We start from the raw sequence: 26691 nt of genomic DNA on the forward strand, positions 1-26691 counted from the left end.
AATAAGGTGACAGGGAGATTATACGTGACGATTGGACATTGAAAAGTTAGATTCTCGCTTTCAAGAACGCATGCCATACGCTCCGCGTCCGGCTGCACTAATGGGAGTAAGGTGTTGCGTATGTGTGCTGACTGATAATGTTCTCTTTTTCCGACTTGTGATAAGCGATGATTTTTTGGTACCTGTTTATCTTTTGCCCTTGAGAGATCATTTTTCTTGCCTTTGTACGATTCATTGAAGTTTGATATTCAAGTTCATTCTTTTTTTTCTCCACAATGTTCCTGAAGGGTATGTGTCTGTGTCTTGTGCTTTGGTTTGATGTAAGCCTATTTCAGTCAAACGTACACCAAATGTACAATGCTGTTTGTAACAATAATGTTATTGGCTTTACGTCCCACCAACTACTTTTACGAATTTCGGAGACGCCCCAGTACCGAATTTGGTCCCGTAGGAGTTCTTGTACGTGCTAGTAAATCTACCGACACGAGACTGATGTACCTGAGCACCTTCAAATACCGTCGAGCTGAGCCAGGATCGAACTTGCCAAGTTGGGGTCAAAAGGCCAGCGCCTCAACCGTCTGAGCCACTCAGCCCAGCACTGTCCGGCTCCATGGCTGAATGGTTAGCGTTCTGGCCTTTGGTCACAGGGGCCCGGGTTCGATTCCTGTCAGGATCGGGAATTTTAACCATAATTGGTTAACTTAGCTGGCACGAGGGCTGGGTGTATGTGTCGTCTTAATCGTCATTATTTCATCCTCATCACGATGCGCAGGTCACCTACGGAAGTCAGATCAAAAGACCTGCATGTGGCGAGCTGAACTTGTCCTCGGACAGTCCCGGCACTAAAAGCCATACGCCATTTCATTTTAGCCCGGCACTCATTTATGTCCACGGTTTCTATTGTAATTTACGCCTAACTATAACAGCCGTGCATGGATGAAGTGGCGCTATTCGCACTCCGTGATTATTAATTCTCTAAGCTTTGGCTAACCGTATTCAATTTTGCACCAGTGATTCTATAATGCCTATTTTCAACATTTTTCATCATACGAGAGCCACACCCTTTGCTTATGTAACCACTGAAACCATGGAGGACGTTGGTTCAATTAGCTTCAGCCAGGTAGCGCTTTCTCCTCTCTATGTTATTCTAGATCGTTGGATAGAATGTAGATTATTATTTCTTGGTTTGCCATTGGCCCTGCGTCGCACCGATACGGACAGGTCGTATGGCAATGGTGGGATAGAAGAGGTCTAGGACTGGGAAGAAAATGACCGTGATCTCAATGAAGGTACAGCCGCATCATTTACCTGATGCAAAAATGGGAGACTACGGAAAACCTTCTTCAGAGCTGCAGTCAGTGAAGTTCGAACCCACAATCTCTAGCTCACAGTTACTTGACCCTAACCCCGCTGTCAATTCGCTCGCTAGGTCTGGTTGTTATCCCACATCAGCACACCAGGTATTCAGTCCAACTCTCTGATGAGATTGCCCCCTAGGTAAAGCAGTCGCTCCCTCAAGGAGGCGCTAATGATGTTGACGTGTGGGTTAATGACAGGCGTAGCTCTTTGATACACAAACACACGCCTCGTGGACTGGTTTCATAAGCAGTTTTAAGTACACATTTTCACTTCGATATCATTAATGACTTCAAGATCCTATCTACTCATCATGGTCTATTAACCTTACAGGATGTATTTACTGTTATCATTCAGCGTCTCCATAATCCTTCCCTATCACGTTTACTGTCGTCAAGTTCAGTGGTCTGCTGGCTATTAAAGACACGTGTTTATTGCTAATAAAGATAATGGCGAAAACACCTTTCTTTTTAGAGTACTTCCTAGCAGTGGCGGTTCGTCAAATAGAAAATTGTGTGTTCACAAAATTTAACAGTAAAAATAACGTATTAAGTGACTCAGAACTCAGATTTTCCTCATAAACGCTACTCTACGATAGTTCCAAAACATCTTAAAATACAACTGGTAAAATGCCTATTCTTACCTCTTCTAGACTACTGCGACACTGTACTTACGGACATATATCAAGACGGTAATAAGATGCTAGAATTGAGTTTAAACACCTGCATCAGATTTATATTTAAGCTGCGATATGATTCTCACATTTCACCTTATTATACGGAGTTGCATGAGCGTCGTAGTCTCCACATGTCATCCCTTCTGTATCGAGTTCTAAACTCAGGTGTACCTAATCACCTTTCATCAACCATCCTCCTGCCATAACCACTATACACGATCTGGCTTCTCTCTAACTATATCAGTCACTACTCCGCTAGGCTGTGGAATAACCTCCCTGCTATCATTAAAGATTAGCGTTCTCGTGGGAGATTTAAGATGGCTTGCCAAAATCACTTGCTGAATGCTTCTAGCTGACTTGCGCGATGAGTGAAGCGTGAATGAGCACATTTTCATAAAAATTATAGGTGTATTTGCTAGTTATAGGTTTTTACTGTATTTCCCCCTTTTATTATTACTATTGTTAGTTTTATAGGTGCTGCCTAGCCGAGGCGGTAAAGGCGTGCTCGGTTCGCCCGTGGGTTCGAATCCCCGTCAGGAAGTCGTAAAATTTAAGACACGAGATTTCCACTTCCCGAGGTACACATGGCCCTGAGGTTCACTCAGCCTACAGCAAAAATGAGTACCAGGTTAACTCCTGGGACAAAGGCGGCCGAACGTAGAGCTAACCACTCTACCCCATCACGTGCCGAGGTTAACAATGGTGGAGGCCTTTACCTTCCACTCCTCCAAGGGCCTCTATGGCATGTACGGAGGTGACTTTGCTTTGCTTGATTGTTAGTTTTATAACTATTATCATATTCATTTATATTGTCATGTGGTACATTCTACAACCATCTCTATATTTTGCTATTATTACTACTATATAATTTTTAAAAACTGATTAGTTGTGTTATTTTAAATTACATTTTTGTTAAATAGTATTTTAAATGTTGTGGTTAAGTGTAAGAGAGGGCCTTGAACTCTAACTTCACCACAAATAAAGACGAATTACACACTTTCTTAAGTAAAATGCTTGTCACTCGCCTAACTGCTTTGTGTGTAAAGGTAACACTTTTTAATATTGAATATATATCGAGTCAGAGTTGCCTTGCCTGATCAAAATAAATAAATCCACATGAAAAGTCTATTGACAGACACGATTACTCTGTAGTTTTTAGAAGAAAGTACATACACAATCACACACTACTCAGTAACAGTAACTCAAAATAGTCCTCACCAACTTAAACACCGCAGGATACCAATCGCAGGGTACTGAAGTCTAAAACAAAGAATATTTGCTTTTCAAACAAGTATGAGTTGGCACAAAATCCGTAGAGGAGGCAGCGCCATCCAGTAAGTTTTGGTTACTGGAGTTCTGAAGAAAGAGCACCTTGGAAGTGAAAACTTCCCACACAATGAAAAATGAAATGGCGTATGGCTTTTAGTGCCGGGAGTGTCCGAGGACAACTTCGGCTCGCCATACGCAGGTCTTTTTTGATTTGACTCCCGTAGGCGACCTTCGCGTAGTGATGAGGATGAAATGATGATGAAGACGACACATACACCCAGCCCCCGTGTCAGCGAAATTAACCAATGATGGTTAAAATTCCCGACCCTGCCGGGACCCCTCTGACCAAAGGCCAGCACGCTAACCATTTAGCCATGGAGCCGGACTCTCACACTCCGTAAAACAAGATGTCGCCATCACTCGCACATGCGCGAAATCTGCCACAGCGAGAGCACAAGGCCGATGTGCACATGTAAGCAATGCTGGAAATTGGAAGCAAGTCCTTCATCCAATGGAAATGCGCTTGCTCCGATAGTCCCTAGCCTTCACACGATTCGACTATAAGGGAGAAAATGGGAGCAAAAATCTTATGAAATGGTATAGCCATGGCATGCCAAGCGAGGAACAGTCAGAGGCCGAGGTGGTCATCCGCCTGAATCCAGATGCACGCATGTCCCGCGAGTGGCCCAGAGACAGTGGCTTGACTGCTTTAAAAATTACATAAACCTTGTCTGCGTCTCTCCCAAAAATGTCCCGGATGGACAGGAAAGGTGGCTGACATGCAAAAATTTCATTAACGAGAGAAACGCTTGGAAATGAGGCACGGGAATGCTGAACTCAAGAATAATTCCAGGTAAGGTAAGGGTGTATTCTGCCCGAAGGCAGGTCCGAACCTTCGCAGAGGTGTGCCTGACCCGGAGTTTACGTACGGAAAGGAGGCCAGTTCCTTTCCGCTCCCCCACCAACAGCGCGTGGCAACCCATCCAAATTATGGCCACGCCCAATGTTGCTTGACTTCGGAGATCTCACGGGATTCGGTGTTTCAGCACGGCTACGGTCGTTGGCAATAATTCCAGCAAGACCAATAAGTTACAAGATTGTGAGCAACTGCAAAAATACCTCGATAGTGTGAGATGAACAGCAGGCAATGGTATCATGATAAACAGAGTTAAAAGTCAGGTTGTGAGTTTCAATAATAGGGCAAGTCCTTTCAATTTTAATTACTGTGTTGATGGGGTGAAAGTTCCTTATGAGGATCACTGTAAGTACCTAGGAGTTAATATAAGGAAAGATCTTCATTGGGGTAATCATATGAACGGTATTGTAAATAAATGCTTATGAGGATATTTAGGGGTTGTAGTAAGGATATAAAGGAGAGGGCTTGATTCGAGAACTGGAAACAATCCGAAGAAAAGCAGCTCGATTTGTTCAGGGTGATCTCCGACAGAAGAGTAGCGTCACGAAAATGTTGCAAAGTTTGGGCTTGGAAGACTTGGGAGAAAGAAGACGAGCTGCTCGATTAAGTAGTATGTTCCGAGCTTTCAGTGGAGAGATGGTGTGGAATGACATTAGTAGCCGAAGAAGTTTTAGTGATATTTTTAAAAGTAGGAATTATCACAATATGAAGATAAGGTTAGAATTCAAGAGGACGAACTGGGGCAAATATTCGTTTATAGGAAGAGGGGTTAGGGATTGGAATAAATTACCAAGGAAGGTATCCAATTAATTTCCAAATTCCTTGCAATTATTGAAGAAAATTCTGGGTAAACAACAGATAGGGAATGTGCCACGTGGGCGACTGCCCTAAATGTAGATCGGTGGTGATTGATTGATATGAGGCTGTTCTCAAATATCCAAGAACGATTTATTCTAGATGGACAGGGAATTGAAAATGTGGACCAATTTTCCTACTTGGAAAGTATGGTAGACTAACAAGGTGGGGTTTCAGAGGATATGAAGTCACGCGTGAGGAAGGCCAATGGCGCTATTGTGCAGCTCTATCCATTTTGGAGAAACCGCACCATATCTCATGGAAGGAAATTTAGGATTTTCAATAGTAATGTTACGTCTGTCCTCCTTTGTACATTTGAGACCTGAAAAGTTACTACGGGACTCACTAAGATGCTCCAAACCTTTGTAAACCGGTATTTGCGAAGTATCCTAAACATTCATTGGCCGGACATGATCAGTAACGCAGATCTATGGGAAATAACTGGGGAAACGCCGATTGGAAACCAGATAAAACAGCGGAAGTGGAGACGGATAGGACACACGTTGAGGTAGCAGGATGGTGCCATCGAGAAGCAAGCCCTAGAGTGGAACCCTCAGAGACCACACAAGCGAGGTCGACGACGGCAGACCTGGAAGAGGTCTGTACTGGAAAAGGCAAGCGAGGCAGGGAAGACCTCGGGAGAAGTTCGTTGGATGGTTCGCAGCAGAGTCCACTGGTGAAAATTGATCGAAGCCTATGCTTCTAAAAGACCACAGGAAATATTTAATAAGTTAAGCGAGCAGAAATGTTTAAGTACTTGGAAGAGTGGACAGAACCTAACGTCTCCGAGAAAGAACCCTTCATATCGCGCATGAGCAATATGGAAATGGCATACTAGCTACAACGAAAGGTCAATATCCTTTATTGCGAAGCTGAGGCACTACTGAAGTGTCATTTGACCAGCGGTCTTATATGCTGCGGAATGTCTTAGAATGACCAACAAAGACCTGATTAAAAAACTGGAAGCCAAAGAAAGACTTTGAGAAAAATTTAGGGTCCTGTTATAGAAGATGGTGAATACAAAAGACGGAACAACAATGATCTACACGATGATGTGGAGAAGATAACCTTCTCCATCCAGAAAAAAGATCACCTTTTATAGGCACGTGACGCGAATGAACCCATCAAGATTGGCCACTCAGATCATAGCTACTTTCAGGACAAGAAAATCAAACGGTTCTCAATTTACCAAATGTCAATTGGAAAGGTAATGCAAACGACAGGAAGCATGACCAACAAATGGCAAATAAGTTAATATGGGAAGGGAATCTGATTCAGAAAGTGATGGAACCAGCTAGAGGGAAGGATATTCTGGATGTGGTGCTGGTAAAAAAACAGATGAGCTGTTTAGAGAAATCGAACTAATAGATGGTGTTAGTGATCACGAAGCTGTTTTTGTAGTAGTTAAAAGTAAATGTGAAAGAAAGGAAGATATTAAAATTAGGACTATTAGGCAGTACCATATGGTTGATAAAACAGGCATGAGGAGTTTTTAAAAAGTAACTATGGTCGGTGGAAAACGGTAAATAAAAATGTAAACAGACTCTGGGATGGATTTCAAGCAATTGTTGAGGAATGTAAAAATAGGTTTGTACCTTTAAAGGTGGTAAGGAATGGTAAAGATCCACTATATTATAACAGAGAAGTAAAGAGACTAAGAAGGAGGTGCAGGTTGGAAAGAAATAGAGTTAGAAATCGCTGTGGAAATAAGGAGAAATTGAAGGAAGTAACTAGGAAATTGAATCTAGCAAAGAAGTCAGCTAAGAATAACACGATGACAAGCATAATTGGCGGTCATACATATTTTAGTGAAAAATGTAAGAGTATGTATAGGTACTTTAAGGCAGAAACAGGTTCCAAGAAGGATATTCCAGGAATCATTAATGAACAAAAGGAGTGTGTATGCGAAGATCTTCAAAAGGCAGAAGTATTCAGTCAGCAGTACGTAAAGATTGTTGGTTACAAGGATAATGTCCAGATAGAAGAGGTGACTAATACTAAAGAAGTATTAAATTTTACCTATGATAACAATGACATTTACAGTAGGATACAAAAGTTGAAAACTAGAAAAGCAGCTGGAATTGATAAGGTTTCGGGGGATATACTAAAGACAATGGGTTGGGATATAGTACCATATCTGAAGTACTTATTTGATTATTGTTTGCATGAAGGAGCTATACCAAATGAATGGAGAGTTGCTATAGTAGCCCCTGTGTATAAAGGAAAGGGGGATGGGCATAAAGCTGAAAATTACAGGCCAGTTAGTTTGACATGCATTGCATGTAAGCTCTGGGAAAATATTCTTTCTGAATATATTAGACATCTTTGCGAAATTATTAACTGGTTTGATACAAGGCGGTTTGGGTTTAGGAAAAGTTATTCCACTGAAGCTCAAATTGTAGGATTCCAGCAAGTTACAGCAGATATCCTGGATTCGGGAGGTCAATTGGACTGTATCGCAATTGACCTATATAAGGCATTTAATAGGGTAGATCATGGGATACTACTGGCAAAAATGAGTGCAGTTGGACTTGACAAAAGAGTGACAGAATGGGTGGATATGTTTCTAGAAAATACAACTCAGAGAATTAGAGTAGGCGAATCTTTATCTGTCCCTGTAATAATTAAAAGGGGAATTCCTCAAGGCAGTATTATTGGATCTTTATGTTTTCTATACTAATATATAAAGAGGTAAAGTTTGTTTGTATGTAATGGCTTATCTCAGGAACTACTGGACCGGTTCTAAAAATTCTTTCACTAATAGAAAGATACATAATCCTTGATTGCTATAGGCTATATTTTATTTTCCAAACAATCAAGGGCGGGGAGGGCGACGTGGGGAGATACAAAAATACTCGGCTAATATAGGCGAAATATCGAATTTGTTGTACAAGGACAAGACAAAGCTCATTTTAAGCTCCTTGCCACAAAGAACAAAACTCGGTAAGCCCTATGGGCCCGAAAACCATGTTTAAAGGCCCTAAAACCAACCGTTATTGAGATATTAGCACCACACTACCCCTGCTATAGGAATCGGATATAGAAATGAACTGCCGTAACCATGGCAACATCAGCTCCAGTATGCTTACAGCAGCGAGATTATCTACAATATATCACAAAAACCTAACATTATACAGACATAAAATTTGGTATTTGGAATCTCCTTTAAAGTAAGAGAACATAAGTTTTTGTTTTCAGAAAATCCCCTTAACTGGTGAGGGTTGGAAAGAAGTGAGGAAGGAGTTGAATTCTTTATATGAGGATATGTATATATCTCAGAAACGGACGATGTTACAGACGTTTTGGTTTTAAAAGTAAATGAACGCACTTTTTCTGGAAAATACACTTAAGGGCATGAAAAACTTTCAAAAAGCGGGGGATATTTTAAAATGAATATCTTCTTTTCTACAAATGTGGGGTCGCGGTTGCGAACTGTGTCGCACATGTGGATTTGACACTGTTTTACTGCAGGATGCTCTTCCTGACGCCAAATATATGTGTAGGGACGTAATTACTATTGCATATTCCTGTTGTGTTTGGTAATGTAGTGTGTTGAGTGGATATGAAGAGGAGAGTATTGGGACAAACACAAACAAACTGTCCTCGAGACAGAAGAATTAATCACACGTGATTAAAATATCTGACCCAGCCCGGGATCGAAACGGGAACTCTGTGGACTGAAAGCCTCAACGGTAAACTCTCAGCCAAGGAGTGTGGCAGTTTTTAAAATTAGTATGTCTGCAGTATATCTCATAAACTTAAAATGTTACAGGCGTTAAAATTGGTATTTGTAATCTCCTTTAGAAATAAAGAAACCACTTTTTTGACTGTTTCTCACATGTAGAGTTCAATGTCGCATGTTCCAGATTTAGCTCTGCCAGTAACTTGGTCATCTTAGCCCCAAAAGGCAATACTACAAACGCGGTTTACAAAGAGGTTCTGGCGTAAATAAAATGCAATTTTTCGACGAGTTTTAATACTTTAGGGATTTTCAGATAATGTCTTAGTGCAGTACCGAGGAAAAATTACGTACTTTTTATCAACTTACGAAATCCTTGCGAGCGAAGCCGTGGGTAACAGCTAGTCTTATATATAGCAATGATATGTGTAATGAAGTGGAATCAGAGATACGGGTTTTTGCAGATGATGTTATTGTGTACAGAGTAATAAATAAGTTACAAGATTGTGAGTAGCTGCAAAATGACCTCGATAATGTAGTGAGATGGACAGTAGGCAATGGTATGATGATAATTGGGGTTAAAAGTCAGGTTGTGAATTTCAAAAATAGGAAAAGTCCTCTCAGCTTTAATTACTGCGGCGTTGACGGGTTGAAAGTTTCCTTTGGGGTAAATACAGGGTAAAAATATCTGCACATGGTCATGAGGGTATTTAGGGGTTGTAGTAAGTATGTGAGAGGGCATATAAATCTCTGGTAAGATCCCAACTAGAGTATGGTTCCAGTGTATGGGACCCTCACCGGGATTACTTGATTCAAGAATTGGAGAAAACTCAAAGAAAAGCAACTCGATTTGTTCTGGATGATTTCCGACAAAAGATTAGCGCTTGCAAGTAATCAGATTAATTTTCCGTATCAAATTATTGTAACTCTCTGTGGAAGATTAGCGTTACAATAATGTTGCCCAGTTTGGGCTGGGAAGACTTGGGAGAAAGGAGACGAGCTGCTCGACTAAGTGGTATGGTCCGAGTGTCAGTGAAGAGATGGCGTGGGAGGACATCAGCAGACGAATAAGTTTGAGTGGCGTCTTTAAAAGTAGGAAAGATCACAATATGAAAGTTGGGATTCAAGAGCACAAATTGGGGGCAAACATTCGTTTATAGGAATGGGAGTTAGGGATTGGAACAACTTCCCAAGGGAGATGCTCAATCAATTTCCAATTTCTTTGCAATCATTTAAGAAAAGACTAGAAAAACAACAGACAGGGAATCTGCCACCTGGGTGACTGCCCTAAATGCAGATCAGGACTGATTGATTGATTGATTGATTGATTGATTGATTGATTGATTGATTGATTGATTGATTGATTGATTGATTGATTGATTGATTGATTGATTGATTGATTGATTGATTGATTGATTGATTGATTGAGGTAGAAAGAAATCTCGAAAAACTGGAAGTCACACATAATGACATCCTGGAGCGTATTCCATTCATGAAGAAACTTCCAGCAATCCACGGTTTCCAGCAAAAGCTAAAACAGAAAAATCATGGACACAGGGAAGAGTAAGAAACTAACAGAGAATGAATGCGGAAGCAATGAGCAAATGTCAAAACCTAAAGAAGGAGACATTTGAAATGACGTGGTTGATATTTAGCCGAAACGAGATGAATCATTGAATAATAATACTAACAATGGTAATCAGTCATCGCTGATTTACATTTAGTGCTGTCGACCAGATGGCAGATCCGTATCAGTTTTTATCTAATCTTTTCCTGTGTGTTTTCAAAGAAACTGGAAAAAGAAGAGGTTTACGTCTCACCGACACAGATAAGTGTTATGGTGACGATGAGGTAGAAAAGCGCTAGGAGTGAGAAGGAAGCCATCGTGGCCTTAGTTAAGTTACAGCCCCAGCCCCAGCGTTTGCCTGGTGTGAAAATGGGAAATCACGGAAAGCCTACTTCAGGACTGCGGACTGTGAGGTTCCGAAAGCAAGCTCACAGCTACGCACCCCTAACTGTACGCTCAACTCGCTCGGTAAAGGAATAATTAATTAAGGGAGATGTTCAATACATTTCCAAGTTCTTTAAAAAGATAGAAAAAGGCTAGTTAAACAACTGATGGGGAATATGCCACCTGGGCGATAGAACCAAATGCAGATCATAGCTGATTGATTGAGTTATTCTTCTCCTTCTACCCCTTTTCCCACACCCTGTGGGGTCGCGGGTGTGAATTGTATTGCGCATGTGGATTTGGTCCTGTTTTCAGCCGGGTGACCTTCCTGGCGCTAACTCTATCGGAAGCGATGTAATCACTTTTGCGTGTTTCTGTGGTGGTTTGTAATAATGTGGTGTGTTGTCTTTATATGAATCAATCAATCAATCAATCAATCAATACTGATCTGCATTTAGGGCAGTCGCCCAGGTGGCAGATTCCCTATCTGTTGCTTTCCTAGCCTTTTCCGAAATGATTTCAAAGAAATTGGAAATTTATTGAACATCTCCCTTGGTAAGTTATTCCAATTCCTAACTCCCCTTCCTATAAACGAATATTTGCCCCAGTTTGTCCTCTTGAATTCAACTTTATCTTCATATTGTGATCTTTCCTACTTTTATACACGCCATTCAAACGTATTCGTCTACTAATGTCATTCCACGCCATCTCTCCGCTGACAGCTCGGAACATACCACTTAGTCGAGCAGCTCTTCTTCTTTCTCTCAATTCTTCCCCACCCAAACATTGCAACATTTTTGTAACGCTACTCTTTTGTCGGAAATCACTCAGAACAAATCGAGCTGCTTTTCTTTGGATTTTTTCCAGTTCTTGAATCAGGTAATCCTGGTGAGGGTCCCATATACTGGAACCATACTCTAGTTGGGATCTTACCAGAGACTTATATGCCCTCTCCTTTACATCCTTACTACAACCCCTAAACACCCTCATAACAATGTGCAGAGATCGGTACCCTTTATTTACAATCCCATTTATGTGATTACCCCAATGAAGATCTTTCCTTATATTAACACCTAGATACTTACAATGATCCCCAAAAGGAACTTTCACCCCATCAACGCAGTAATTAAAACTGAGAGGACTTTTCCTATTTGTGAAACTCACAACCTGACTTTTAACCCCGTTTATCAACATACCATTGCCTGCTATCCATCTCACAATATTTTCGAGGTCACGTTGCAGTTGCTCACAATCTTGTAACTTATTTATCACTCTATAGAGAATAACATCATCCGCAAAAAGCCTTACCTCCGATTCCACTCCTTTACTCATATCATTTATATATAAGAAAACATAAAGGTCCGATAACACTGCCCTGAGGAACTCCCCTCTCAACTATTACAGGGTCAGACAAAACTTCACCTACTCTAACTCTCTGAGATCTATTTTCTAGAAATATAGCAACCCATTCAGTCACTCTTTTATCTATTCCAATTGCACTCATTTTTGCCAGTAGTCTCCCATGATCCACCCTATCAAATGCTTTAGACAGGTCAATCGCGATACAGTCCATTTGACCTCCAGAATCCAAGATATCTGCTATATCTTGCTGGAATCCTACAAGTTGAGCTTCAGTATAATAATCTTTCCTAAAACCGAATTGCCTTCTATCGAACCAGTTATTAATTTCACAAACATGTCTAATATAATCAGAAAGAATGCTTTCCCAAAGCTTACATACAATGCATGTCAAACTTACTGGCCTGTAATTTTCAGCTTTATGTCTATCACCCTTTCCTTTATACACAGGGGCTACTATAGTAACTCTCCATTCATCTGGTATAGCCCCTCCGACCAAACAATAATCAAATAAGTACTTCCGATATGGTACTATATCCCAACCCATTGTCTTTAGTATATCCCCAGAAATCTGATCAATTCCAGCCGCTTGTCTAGTTTTCAACTTTTGTATCTTATTGTAAATGTCATTGTTATCATATGTAAATTTTATTACTTCTTTGGCCTTAGTCTCCTGCTCTATCTCGACATTATCCTTGAAACCAACAATCTTTACATACTGCTGACTGAATACTTCTGCCTTTTGAAGATCTTCACATACACACTCCCCTTGTTCATTAATTATTCCTGGAATGTCCTTCTTGGAACCTGTTTCTGCCTTAAAATACCTATACATACCCTTCCATTTTTCACTAAAATGTGTATGACTGCCAATTATGCTTGCCACCATGTTATCCTTAGCTGCCTTCTTTGCTAGATTCAATTTTCTAGTAAGTTCCTTCAATTTCTCCTTACTTCCACAGCCATTTCTAACTCTATTTCTTTCCAGTCTGCACCTCCTTCTTAGTCTCTTTATTTCTCTATTATAATAAGGTAGGTCTTTACCATTCCTTACCACCCTTAAAGGTACAAACCTGTTTTCGCATTCCTCAACAATTTCTTTAAACCCATCCCAGAGTCTGTTTACATTTTTATTTACCGTTTTCCACCGATCATAGTTACTTTTTAGAAACTGCCTCATGGCTGCTTTATCAGCCATATGGTACTGCCTATCAGTCCTACTTTTAAGACCTTCCTTTCTATCACATTTATTTTTAACTACCACAAAAACAGCTTCATGATCACTAATACCATCTATTACTTCAGTTTCCCTATAGAGCTCATCTGGTTTTATCAGCACCACATCCAGGATATTTTTCCCTCTGGTTGGTTCCATCACTTTCTGAATCAGCTGTCCTACCCATATTAACTTATTTGCCATTTGTTGGTCATGCTTCCTGTCGTTCGCATTTCCTTCCCAATTTACATCTGGCAAATTCAGATCTCCCGCTTCAATCACACTTCTTTCCATGTCGTTTCCCACATAGCTGACTATCCTATCAAATAATTCCGAATCCGCGTCAGTGCTACCCTTTCCCGGTCTGTACACTCCAAATATATCAAGTTGCCAATTTTCTTTAGAAATGAGCCTTACACCTAGAATTTCATGTGTCTCATCTTTAACCTTTTTCGTAGCTTACAAATTCTTCTTTCACCAGAATGAACACTCCCCCTCCTACCATTCCTATCCTATCTCTACGATACATTCTCCAGTGTCGTGAGAAAATTTCTGCATCCATTATATCATTTCTCAGCCATGATTCAACTCCTATTACAATATCTGGTAAATATATATATATATATATATATATATATATATATATATATTAAATTACTTAATTCTATTCCTTTCTTTACAATACTTCTACAGTTCAACACTAACAATTTTATATCATCCCTACTCGATTTCCAGTTCCCTGTTCCCTTATCACCGCTCCCTAGGCCATCCCGTTTCCCTGAATGTACCCTCCTATTACCCTTCCAAACAAACTTTCTAACTTATATGTACCACTGCGGTTTAAATGAAGGCCATCTGAGCGCAGATCCCTATCTCCTACCCACCCATTAGGATCTAGAAATTTCACTCCCAGTTTCCCACATACCCACTCCATAGTCTCATTTAAATCCCCAATCACCCTCCAGTCAGTATCCCTCCTACACAGTATTCCACTAATAACAATCTCCGCTTTCTTAAACTTCACCCGTGCTACATTTACCAGATCCCACACATCTCCAACTATTTTGGTACTTATATCAGCTTGCCTTACGTTGTTGGTACCAACATGAAACACTACCACCTTCTCCTTCCCCTCCTCCCTCTTTTCTACTTTTCTGAACATCTGCCTCAACCTAATTCCTGGATAACATTCTACCCTGGTTCCTTTTCCTCCACACACTTTCTCCACCTGTCTAACGATGGAATCCCCCATGACCAGAGTCTCAACCCTCCCCACCTCATCTGATCCCCTCCTCTCCTGGTCAGCCCTATCTTCTCTCACTGCTGCAGAAGCGACTTCCTCCTCCCTTTTCTCCTTCCCATGACCCTGTTCCACCTGTCTTTTCCTATCCTCTACTCTACATTTCCCTTTCCTACCTTTTCCCTTCCTCCTACTTCCACGCATCTCAGCAACAGTTCCCTGTCCTTCATCTTCCCTCTGTTGTTCTACCTGGAGTGACTCGTACCGATTTCGCACAGACACCTGTCCTGAATTCTGATCCTGAATAGAGCCCTTAGCCTGCAATCTCCTTCCCCTTAGAACATTAGACCACCTGTCTTCTACAACTCCTCCCTTTCCTTCCCCTCCCTCTTGTACACCTACTGTAACCTGTACATTGTTTGAGGGAGTCCTATCTTCCTTCCTGTCTTCTGTGAGAATCCTAATTATCTCCCTCAAACTTTCCAACTCCTCCCTCATACCCCTCAATGCCTAACCACACCCACAATAAGTACACTCGCGCTCCTTAGCCATTCTTTACGGGGGGAAAAAATTAAATTAAAAAATAAAATAACTTATTTGCAAAAAATAAATGAATGAAAGGATATATTGTCTGGGATAGTACACAACAATAAGGTAATTAATATACGACTACACTACAGTAATACTTAGTCGTGCTCTATTTTTTTTATATTCTACAACCTCAGGCGGCTAGGACTATACAATTCACCGGTGGTCCATAACCCGTTAGAGGAGAGATCCTCACTTGGACTATGTGCAAGTAGGGCAGCATCCTGCTTCATGAATTTACCGAGCTCAGAACACTTTAAGCAAGCCTCGGACCTATGGGAGTAATGGAGTCCCACTCCCATTTGACAGGCGAGGGACTCCTTGGAAACAACTTGCCGAACGAAATGGACTTCAATGGGGAGCTATCAATATTAATGGGGCTTATGGAAGAAAGAAGGTAGAACTGGCTGAGTCAGCAAAGAGGATGCATCTGGATGTGCTAGGAGTAAGTGATATTCGGGTAAATGGAGATAAGGAGGAAGAGATAGGAGATTATAAAGTGTACTTGACGGGTGTTAGAAAGGGAAGGGCAGAGTCTGGGGTAGGGCTCTTTATCAGGAATACCATTGCACGCAACATAGTTTCGGTTAGGCACGTAAATGAGCGAATGATGTGGGTAGATTTGTCAGTGGGAGGAATTAGGACAAGAATTGTGTCTGTGTATTCACCATGTGAGGGTGCAGATGAGGATGAAGTTGACAAGTTTTATGAAGCATTGAGTGACATTGTGGTCAGGGTCAACAGCAAGGATAGAATAGTTCTAATGGGCGATTTCAATGCGAGAGTTGGGAATAGAACTGAAGGATACGAAAGGGTGATTGGTAAATGTGGGGAAGATATGGAAGCTAATGGGAATGGGAAGCGTTTGCTGGACTTCTGTGCTAGTATGGGTTTAGCTGTTACGAATACATTCTTCAAGCATAAGGCTATTCACCGATACACATGGGAGGCTAGGGGTACCAGATCCATAATAGACTATATCTTAACAGACTTTGAATTCAGGAAATCTGTTAGGAATGTACGAGATTTCCGCGGATTTTTCGATGATACAGACCACTATCTGATCTGTAGTGAACTAAGTATCTCTAGGCCTAGGGTAGAGAAAGTGAAATCTGTCTGCAAACGAATAAGGGTAGAAAATCTCCAGGACGAAGAAATTAGACAGAAGTACATGGATATGATTAGTGAGAAGTTTCGAACAGTAGACAGTAAGCAGGTTCAGGATATAGAAAGTGAATGGATGGCATACAGGGATGCTGTAGTAGAAACAACAAGGGAATGCCTAGGAACAACTGTGTGTAAAGATGGGAAAAGGCGAACATCTTGTTGGAATGATGAAGTGAGAGCAGCCTGTAAACGTAAAAAGAAGGCTTATCAGAAATGGCTCCAAACAAGAGCCGAGGCAGACAGGGATTTGTACGTAGATGAAAGAAACAGAGCAAAACAAATAGTTGTTGAATCCAAAAAGAAGTCATGGGAAGATTTTGGTAACAACCTGGAAAGGCTAGGTCAAGCAGCAGTGAAACCTTTCTGGACAGTAATAAAGAATCTTAGGAAGGGAGGGAAAAAGGAAATGAACAGTGTTTTGAGTAATTCAGGTGAACTCATAATAGATCCCAGGGAATCACTGGAGAGGTGGAGGGAATATTTTGAACATCTTCTCAATGTAAAAGGAAATCATCATGGTGGTGTTGCAAACAGCCAAGCTCATGGGGAGGAGGAAAATGATGTTGGTGAAATTATGCTTGAGGAAGTGGAAAGGATAGTAAATAAACTCCATTGTCATAAGGCAGCAGGAATAGATGAAATTAGACCTGAAATGGTGAAGTATAGTGGGAAGGCAGGGATGAAATGGCTTCATAGAGTAGTAAAATTAGCGTGGAGTGTTGGTAAGGTACCTTCAGATTGGACAAAAGCAGTAATTGCACCTATCTATAAGCAAGGGAACAGGAAGGATTGCAATAACTATCGAGGTATCTCATTGATTAGTATACCAGGCAAAGTATTCACTGGCATCTTGGAAGGGAGGGTGCGATCAGTCGTTGAGAGGAAGTTGGATGAAAACCAGTGTGGTTTCAGACCACAGAGAGGCTGTCAGGATCAGATTTTCAGTATGCGCCAGGTAATTGAAAAATGCTACGAGAGGAATAGGCAGTTGTGTTTATGTTTCGTAGATCTAGAGAAAGCATATGACAGGGTACCGAGGGAAAAGATGTTCGCTATACTGGGGGACTATGGAATTAAAGGTAGATTATTAAAATCAATCAAAGGCATTTATGTTGACAATTGGGCTTCAGTGAGAATTGATGGTAGAATGAGTTCTTGGTTCAGGGTACTTACAGGAGTTAGACAAGGCTGTAATCTTTCACCTTTGCTGTTTGTAGTTTACATGGATCATATGCTGAAAGGTATAAAATGGCAGGGAGGGATTCAGTTAGGTGGAAATGTAGTAAATAGTTTGGCCTATGCTGACGACTTGGTCTTAATGGCAGACTGTGCCGAAAGCCTGCAGTCTAACATCTTGGAGCTTGAAAATAGGTGCAATGAGTATGGTATGAAAATTAGCCTCTCGAAGACTAAATTAATGTCAGTAGGTAAGAAATTCAACAGAATTGAATATCAGATTGGTGATACAAAGCTAGAACAGGTCGATAATTTCAAGTATTTAGGTTGTGTTTTTTCTCAGGATGGTAATATAGTAAGCGAGATTGAATCAAGGTGTAGTAAAGCTAATGCAGTGAGCTCGCAGTTGCGATCAGCAGTATTCTGTAAGAAGGAAGTCAGCTCCCAGACGAAACTATCTTTACATCGGTCTGTTTTCAGACCAACTTTGCTTTACGGGAGCGAAAGCTGGGTGGATTCAGGATATCTTATTCATAAATTAGAAGTAACAGACATGAAAGTAGCAAGAATGATTGCTGGTACAAACAGGTGGGAACAATGGCAGGAGGGCACTCGGAATGAGGAGATAAAGGCTAATTTAGGAATGAATTCGATGGATGAAGCTGTACGCATAAACCGGCTTCGGTGGTGGGGTCATGTGAGGCGAATGGAAGAGGATAGGTTACCTAGGAGAATAATGGACTCTGTTATGGAGGGTAAGAGAAGTAGAGGGAGACCAAGACGACGATGGTTAGACTCTGTTTCTAACGATTTAAAGATAAGAGGTATAGAACTAAATGAGGCCACAACACTAGTTGCAAATCGAGGATTGTGGCGACGTTTAGTAAATTCCCAGAGGCTTGCAGAATGAACGCTGAAAGGCATAACAGTCTATAATGATAATGTATGTATGTATGTATGTCTACAACCCCTAACAGGATAAAAACTGCTGTTAATTACTGAATATCGAAAGTAATACACAAGAACTATACAATTCCAAACTGCAACTGAAAGGGAAAGTGTTAGTACAAACACAAACAACCAGTCCCTGAGCTAGAAGAATTAAGCACACGCGATACATATCACCGATCCGGCCGGGAATCGAACCTGGCCTCCTCTGAAATGAAGGCATCAATGCTGACCATTCAGCCAAGGAATCGCACTTTTGATTGATTGATTGATTGATTGATTGATTGATTGATTGATTGATTGATTGATTGATTGATTGATTGATTGATTGATTGATTGATTGATTGATTGATTTACATGCCAGCGATGCTGAGCGTTGATGGAATAAAAATTTTAATTCATGAAAATTTTTCTTATCATAGTCCATGAGATAAAAATGTATGAACCGAGCTCGATAGCTGCAATCGCTTAAGTGCGGCCAGTATCCAGTATTCGGGAGATAGTAGGTTCGAACCCCACTGTCGGCAGCCCTGAAAATGGTTTTCCGTGGTTTTCCATTTTCACACCAGGCAAACGCTGGAGCTGTACCTTAATTAAGGCCACGGCCGCTTCCTTCCCACTCCTAGCCCTTCCTTGTCCCATCGTCGCCATAAGACCTATCTGTGTCGGTGCGACGTAAAGCAACTAGCAAAAAAAAAAAAGTTTGAAATGTATAGCTTGGTGTGTTGTGTAACATGTTATGCCTTGTTATTGATTGTCTACTAGTAGGAAGTACGATTTGGAATATCCCGGAACTCTGTTTGGAGCGTGGCTTGGGTTGGGATTTCCTGGAGTTTTGTTGAAGTGTGGCTTGAAATTTGGTAACGACATTCTATACTTTATAACAGGGCCTGGCTGATTCGCTTATTCGGTAGCTCTGAGTTCAAGATGGCAGGTTCGATACCGGTTCAGTCCGGTGGGTCGGCGTGGTTTTTCGTGGTTTCCCCATTCACACACCCGGCAAATGCTGGGACTGTACCTTAATTACGACCACGGACGCCTCTTTCCCACTCCGAGCCCTTTCCTACCCCATCGTCGCCATGAGATCTATCTGTGTCGGTGCTACGTAAAGCAGATTGTCAGTCCGGTGGTATTTGAACTTGTCGGTAGATTCACTCGTACGCTAAAGAACTCCTGCGGGACAAAAATCCGGCACCTCGTAAAAGTAGTTAGCGGAACAAACAAACAATAACATTATTGTAAGAGGCTACCGTGAGGACGTCCATAGCATTCTTCATTCATCTTCCATAATCATCTCATGATGTCGGTAAGTACTCTGGACGCGTGAATGCTTACTGAAGCAGTGGTACCAGATACAAAAATGATATTTTTGAAGATAGGATTCAAAATTTTGGAATATTTATTGAAAAGTTTCGGAAGATATTTAAAATTGTCTGAATGGTTGGCTGAATGGTCAGCGTTGATGACTTCCGTTCAAAGTGTCCCGAGTTCAATTCCTTGTCAGACCGGGGATTTTAACCGCATCTCATTAACTATTCTGACTGGAAACTGGCTGTTTATCTTTGTCCCAATATAATTATTCCTCTTCATATTCATACAACACACCACACTACCAGTCACCGCGGATACACTCATTAGTGAACACCTCCCTCCTCATGGGGTTGGCGTCAGGAAGAGCATCCTGTCGTAACGCAAAAACCAGCGAATTGGCCGTGCGGTTAGGGTCGCGCAGCTGTCAGCTTGCATTCGGTAGATAGTGGGTTAGAATCCCACCGTTGGTAGCACTGAAGATCGTTTCCCGTGTTTTCCCATTTTCACACCAGGCAAATGCAAGGGCTATTCCTTAATTAAGGCAGCCGCCGCTTCCTTCCCAATTCTAGCCCCTTCCCATCCTTGGGTAGCCGGTAATTTTCAGTGTGTTAGTGCGACGTTACAACACTAGCAATAAATAAATAAATAAATAAATAAATAAATAAATAAATAAATAAATAAATAAATAAATAAATAAATAAATAAATAAATAAATAAATAAATAAATAAATAAATAAATAAAAAAATAAATAAATAAATAAATAAATAAGTACGGTAATAAAAACACATTGAACCACAAACGTAATACGGCACAATAAACAAGGTTAATCATTTCAAATATTTAGGTGAAATCATTGAATATACAGGTACAGAAAGAAGAGCACAAAGTGACGTGAACTCAAATTGCGGAAAGCATATGGGAAACCTGCCAGTGAGACCTTAAACCTCAATTATAAAGGCGATCCTGAAAAAATCCAGAAAGTTGAAAGGAAAATTATCCGAAAAATCCTTGGCCCAAAAGCTACAGGCGAAGGATAGCGTCTACAATCGTACAAGATCACGAACAAATACTGAATATTCAAGCAGATTTCGCTAAACGACGATTGAAATTTCATGGTCACATTATGAGGTTAGATGACAACCGACTAACAAAGAAAATATTGATGTACTAACAAACATTAAAAACTACAACGGTTTGGATCAAACAAGTCCAACCTGATATCAATAACGCCAACATCACACCTACAGATACTGAAGACCGCAAAACTTCCAGACATAAGATCTATACTTGGGAAGTCTGGCTCCATGGCTAAATTGTTAGCGTGCTGGCCTTTGGTCACAAGGGTTCAGGCTTCGATTCCCGGCAGGGTAGGTAATTTTAATTTTAATCGTCATTGGTGAATTTCGCTGACACGGGGAATGGGTGTTTGTGTCGTCTTCATCATAATTTCATCCTCATCACGACGCGCAGGTCGCCTATAGGAGTCAAATCAAAGGACCTGCACGTGGCAAGCCGAACATGTCTTTGGACAGAAAGAATTCTGGAAGAACAAGAAAAATAACAACATCAAATCATAATTTGCTTTATGTGATCCTTATGGGACAATACTAAATAAATAAATAAATAAATAAATAAATAAATAAATAAATAAATAAATGATCGTCAAGTCTGTACGGTCTGACATCGTGGTTAGAGTTCCGTTGGTGGAAAAATATTCGCTATCAGAATGTTGGCCGGCAGGGTAGAAGAGATGGCGATATTCAGTTTCTGATGTCTGTTGGATGGCAGTGTTCTTCTTCTTTCGTTACGGCCTCTGCACGACTACGGGAAGCTTTGCCATGATTTGGGTCTTCTTCTCCTCCCAGAAACTCTCTCTCTTCTCCCGTTCTGCAGCTGATATTTTCAGTATCCTCTTCTCTTGTCTCCCCCACATTGGTGCTTCTCTATCCTATTCCTTTACCTTTCTCTGTCATTGAGCTCTGGCACACTGGTTGGTGTATATTTATTTCTCCAGTTCTCTGTCCAGTCCACCTTGATCCCCATCTCAGTCTAATCCTCCCGGAGTTCGACAACCCACTTTGTTCCCATCTTTCCTCTCGTCCTACCCGTTGTCTCTCATACTCTTCCAGTCATTCTCTCCGTGTCCATCCTGATTACATATCCAGCAAATCTCGATCTCCCGAGTCTTATTTCTTCTGAGATCGTCCTAATGTTTCTGTACAGTTCTTCCTTTGATCTTCGTTCCCATATTTCATTTCCTCTTTCTTTTAAATTACTGATGTTGTTTCTTAGTTTTTTAATTTTTTCCCTGTTACTTATATTTAAGGACGACACACACACCCAATCCCCGAACGTGTGGAAATAACCAATTAAAGTTAAAATCCCCGACCCGGCAGAGAATCGACCCTGGGGCCCCTTGAACTAAAGGCCAGCACGCTAACCACTTAGTTGTAGAACCGGACACTTTTTGTCCCAGTATCTTTTTCAGAATTTTTCCTTCTTCTTTCTCCAGTTGCTCTGCCCCAGCCTTCCTAGAGTCAACGTCTCGGTCGCGTACAATACTCCCTTCCTCACTGTTGCGTTGTAGTGCCTGAACTTTGCGTCTGTTGATATGTTGATATGTTAATATGCGTACACTCCTCTGGTTGCAAGGTAGGTAATCTTCATCTTTTTCATCCTCTGTTTTATTCCATCACTGCTCCTGTTCCTTCCTGTTACATATTCTACAAGGCACGTAAACTTTTCTACCTTCGGCACTGTACCTTCTGGTGTTTTCCAATCACCGATGGCGTTAGTCTTTTCGTAGGCGATCCGTAGCCCTACCCTTCTGGCTATCTTGCTTATGTTGTTGAGTTGTTTTTTTGCAGTCTTCATAAGGAGAAAGGGTATATGGCACTGTGATGTAAAGCCTTGAACCGATCCTTTGGTGCTGTTCGATGGGAGTAATCTATGTGCCGATATCGGGTTTCACCCTCTCCCTTCCGCATTAGCACCACACACACACACACACACACACACACACACACACACACACACACACACACACACACACACACACACAGGTCGCCCATGGAATTCCAATAGAAAGACCTGCACCAGGCTTTTCCGGAGGTCATACGACATCAATCAATCAATCAATCAATCAATCAATCAATCAATCAATCAATCAATCAATCAATCAATCAATCAATCAATCAATCAATCAATCAATCAATCACTCAATCAATCAATCAATCAATCAATCAATCAAACAATCAATCAATCAATCCATTTCCTTAATATTCGTTAACGTAAATACTATGCGATATCAGTGTTGTTATCATGTTCATATTCTCAAATGTCATTATTACACAGCAGGCTAAGTTTCTCTCACTGGGGGATAGGGAGAATACGTTTTCTGTCCTTTTAAAATGATCTGTGGGGGGGCAGAGCACCATTTTTCCCCTCCGCCCACCACACAAAACGTGGAGTTTGTTAGTCTCCGGAGGCTGCTGAAGCGTTAAATCTAGAGAAGATGATAGATGGTTCTACATCAAGAAATGAGGCTAGAAAGCGGACATTTCTTTAGAGAACTACAGTACATTTCACTGTTCAGACGGTACCTTTGGTGGTAGAGCTTTTCACACTTCGTATCATGAAATGCAAAATATACAGTACGGTAATAGGACATTAATTGAGAAAATGTATTTATGAAGGTAGTTTTAATTTTTTAACTCGTGATTATTTTTGATAGCTTCGTGCATAAAACATTCCTTCAAAATATCCATACCGGTCGAGTTGGTCGTGCGCGTAGAGGAGCGCGGCTGTGAGCTTGCATTCGGGAGATAGTAGGTTCGAATCCCACTATCGGCAACCCTGAAAATGGTTTTCTGTGGTTTCCCATTTTCACACCAGGCAAATGCTGGGGCTGTACCTTACTTAAGGCCACGGCCGCTTCCTTCCAGCTCCTAGTCCTTTCCTATCCCATCGTCGCCATAATACCTATCTGTGTCGGTGCGACGTAAAGCCCCTAGCAAAAAAAATAATATCCATTTATGAATCAAGTTCTATTATTGTGTTTACTTGTGAATATTATTGAAAACTCCGTACATAGAACATGTCCAAAAATGTGTTTGAGAAACAAGCTCTATTATTGTTCTGTTTGTTTTTTTCTGTTTGTTTGTGAATATTGTTATTATATACGTATGTTTGCATTAATAGTTGTTCCTCATTTCACATGCCTGTGTTCATGTGAATTATCTCCCCCCCCCCCTTCTATAAATTAATTGCCCGAAGTCGACGCGCCTCCTCTGTGATTTTTTTGTATTGGTTTGGAACTTTCTTATTAATAATTTTGTTTCTTTTGCAGCTGCTAATGGGCTCTGGAATAACATGTTGCAGCCTGTAGGGAGCAAATCAACGAATTGGCCGTCCTTATTTTCGGAGTTCTTATGTCCATCAGAAAAGCAGCCATACATTTACACAGCCAACAACAGTGACGCCTCACCCTGAAGAACTACAAATGTTTATTCAGTAATAGCAGTGGAACCCGTCGTATTCTACACATACAGTATTATGTAGGCAAGTCAACAAGTGCCTGAAATTTTGCTCTAATATTGTCTTTAGGCTGTCTCTAGGGCGTTGTGTGCTCACCAGCCGCTAGATGGCACCGTTATCTACGTCTGTGGTAGGTTTCAGCGTTATCAGGGGCCTGTTCCACGAACGAACTTTGCAACTATTCAACTTTGCACTTTTCACTTTTCAATTCTTGCAAAGTGCAAAGTCTTTCTGATCCACCATGATCTAGGTTGTACTTTTCAATTTATTCGCAAAGTGAAAAGTCTTTGCGAATGAATGATCCGATCAAGTTTATTCCATGGGTAAACTGTATAGCCCTAATACTCTATGATTTTAATGCTTTATTTTTCGCAGCGAACTTCACGGTATAATTGTGGCACCTTTAGTTTTAAAGTTTTCATCATGGGAAGAAAGGCTATTACAAGAAGCTGGCTGTGATGGAAGTTGTCAAGGAGAAACGGGACATCCATTTTGGCAACTTTAAAAATAATCTCTCAAACGATGACACGCTTTAATATTAACGAGAGTACCGCCAACACATCCACACACAGAAGGAAATTCAACCTTCATTAGAAATCCCGTCGCTATATTATGTGGATTATCAGGCTAACGTACTATGTTAGGAGATATTACATTTACTATAACATCTACGACTTTGCTAACAGTTCTGCAAATAAATGGTTTCGATGTCCCATGCATTGCTGCTACACCGTGCAGCTGGGCACCATTTATTAACCAATGTAATCAAATAAGAATTTGGTTTTTTTTAGGAAAGGGAATGACTTATTTTTGTTACATATTTCAATAAATGTCCTATCATTTCAAGAATATAGTCAGCCTGTGTTGGGGTAATACAAAATCACTCGCGAAATTCTGTCGAAGTGAGGTTATGAAAATTAATCCTGTCTTTGTACGTTCTCTTGTTGGATTCTTCATCACTGTCCTCACTTGATGCTAACAAAAGCACTCTTCGTAACGTATTTATATCACTAAACAAAATTCTGCGCCGAGAAACTAGTGTACATACTTGTTAACAGATGAAAAGGGAATCATATCTTTGTAAGATTTCTGAAAACTTTTCACCTCATTTCTTTGCACTTTGCATTTCTGTACCAATGGAGGAACATAACAGGCTTGAAAAGTGAAAAGATTCCTAACTTTTCAATTTGCAAGCTAAATCTGAAAAGTGATGGTGGAATACAATCTGAACTGAAAAGTGCAAAGTGAAAATTTGCAAAGTTCGTTCGTGGAATAGGCCCCAGATCAGTACAGCTTGCGACAGCGTTCCATAATCGGTTTTCTTGTGGTCTGAGGGTGTACCAGGGGCTGAAATTCACAGAAAATTTTCAGTGCAACACGGGGACAATTTTCTGCCACAGCGAAGTGTTTATCAATGGATTGCACAGTTCAATAGGGGTCGCACGAGCGTGAAGGATGAGGAAAGATCCGGGCGTCCATCTGCAGCTGTAACTGATGCCAATATTGAACAAGTGCGTGATATGATCCTGAATAACAGACGAGTGACTGTTGATGACGTGGCAAACCATATGCACATTAGCCATGGTTCTGCACATGAAATCATGCATAACAGGCTTAACTTTCACAAAGTCTGTTCGAGATGGGTTCCAAAACAATTCAATGAAGACCAGAAGCACAATCGTGTGAGAATCTGTCAGCACCTACTGGACCGTCATGCTGACGGAGGTGAAACGTTTCTGAGACGGATCATCACTGGAGATGAAACATGGGTTCACCACCTCGAACCAGAGAGCAAACGTCAGAGCATGGAATGGAAGCATCCGCTGTGCCAAAACATTGTCTCCGTATTGTGCTGAATGTCTTCTATAAATTTCTGCTCCTGGTGCACCCTGAGACCACAATAAACGGATCACGGAACGCTGTTCTTTCTTGGTGCAAACAGAGAGTGGCGGGGCCATCTTTACGTCGAAACAGCGCAAGCTGCACTGATCTGATAACTCTGAAACCTACCAAAGACTTAGACAACGAGGCCATCTAGCGGCTGGTGAGCACACAACGCCATAGAGCCAACATAAAGACAATTAGAGCAAAATTACAGATACTTATTGACTTGCCCTCGTATATATTCCGCGGCAGGTGTCAGACAGTGCTTCTTCGAGATAATCTCGAAAGTCACCGAACAGATTTTCATGCGGTTTTCGTCTTTGTGTAGAGCATTTAACGAGGAAGTTTCAGGTGTATGCAACATTAACATGTGACTGAAAGCACGTGAGCAGTAACGATCAGAGAGAAAATAAACCCACAATCATTCGAGTGCTTCATTCGTTAATCCTCAACGATAGATTCTAAGAGTTGTTGTGCATAAAAAAGCTGAACAATAAGGTCCAGGCGGCATATGTATAAGTATAAAATGTAGTCCTCAGCAAGCATCTTCATACAGGTCCTGC

At 41.0% G+C, this 26691-nt stretch overlaps 1 protein-coding gene across 1 annotated transcript in view; it reads left to right on the plus strand.

The window, feature by feature from the left end:
- LOC136879320 (phospholipase B1, membrane-associated-like) overlaps nucleotides 1–24199 on the plus strand; it is a 165183-nt gene extending 140984 nt beyond the window's left edge. The window contains exon 9 of the mRNA XM_068229066.1: nucleotides 24057–24199. Within this exon, the coding sequence (XP_068085167.1) occupies nucleotides 24057–24199 (143 nt within the window). The remainder of the gene's footprint in view (nucleotides 1–24056) is intronic.
- Nucleotides 24200–26691: the final 2492 nt, after the last annotated feature.

The sequence above is a fragment of the Anabrus simplex genome, chromosome 8 (assembly GCF_040414725.1).
Source record: "Anabrus simplex isolate iqAnaSimp1 chromosome 8, ASM4041472v1, whole genome shotgun sequence".
Lineage (NCBI taxonomy): Eukaryota > Metazoa > Arthropoda > Insecta > Orthoptera > Tettigoniidae > Anabrus > Anabrus simplex.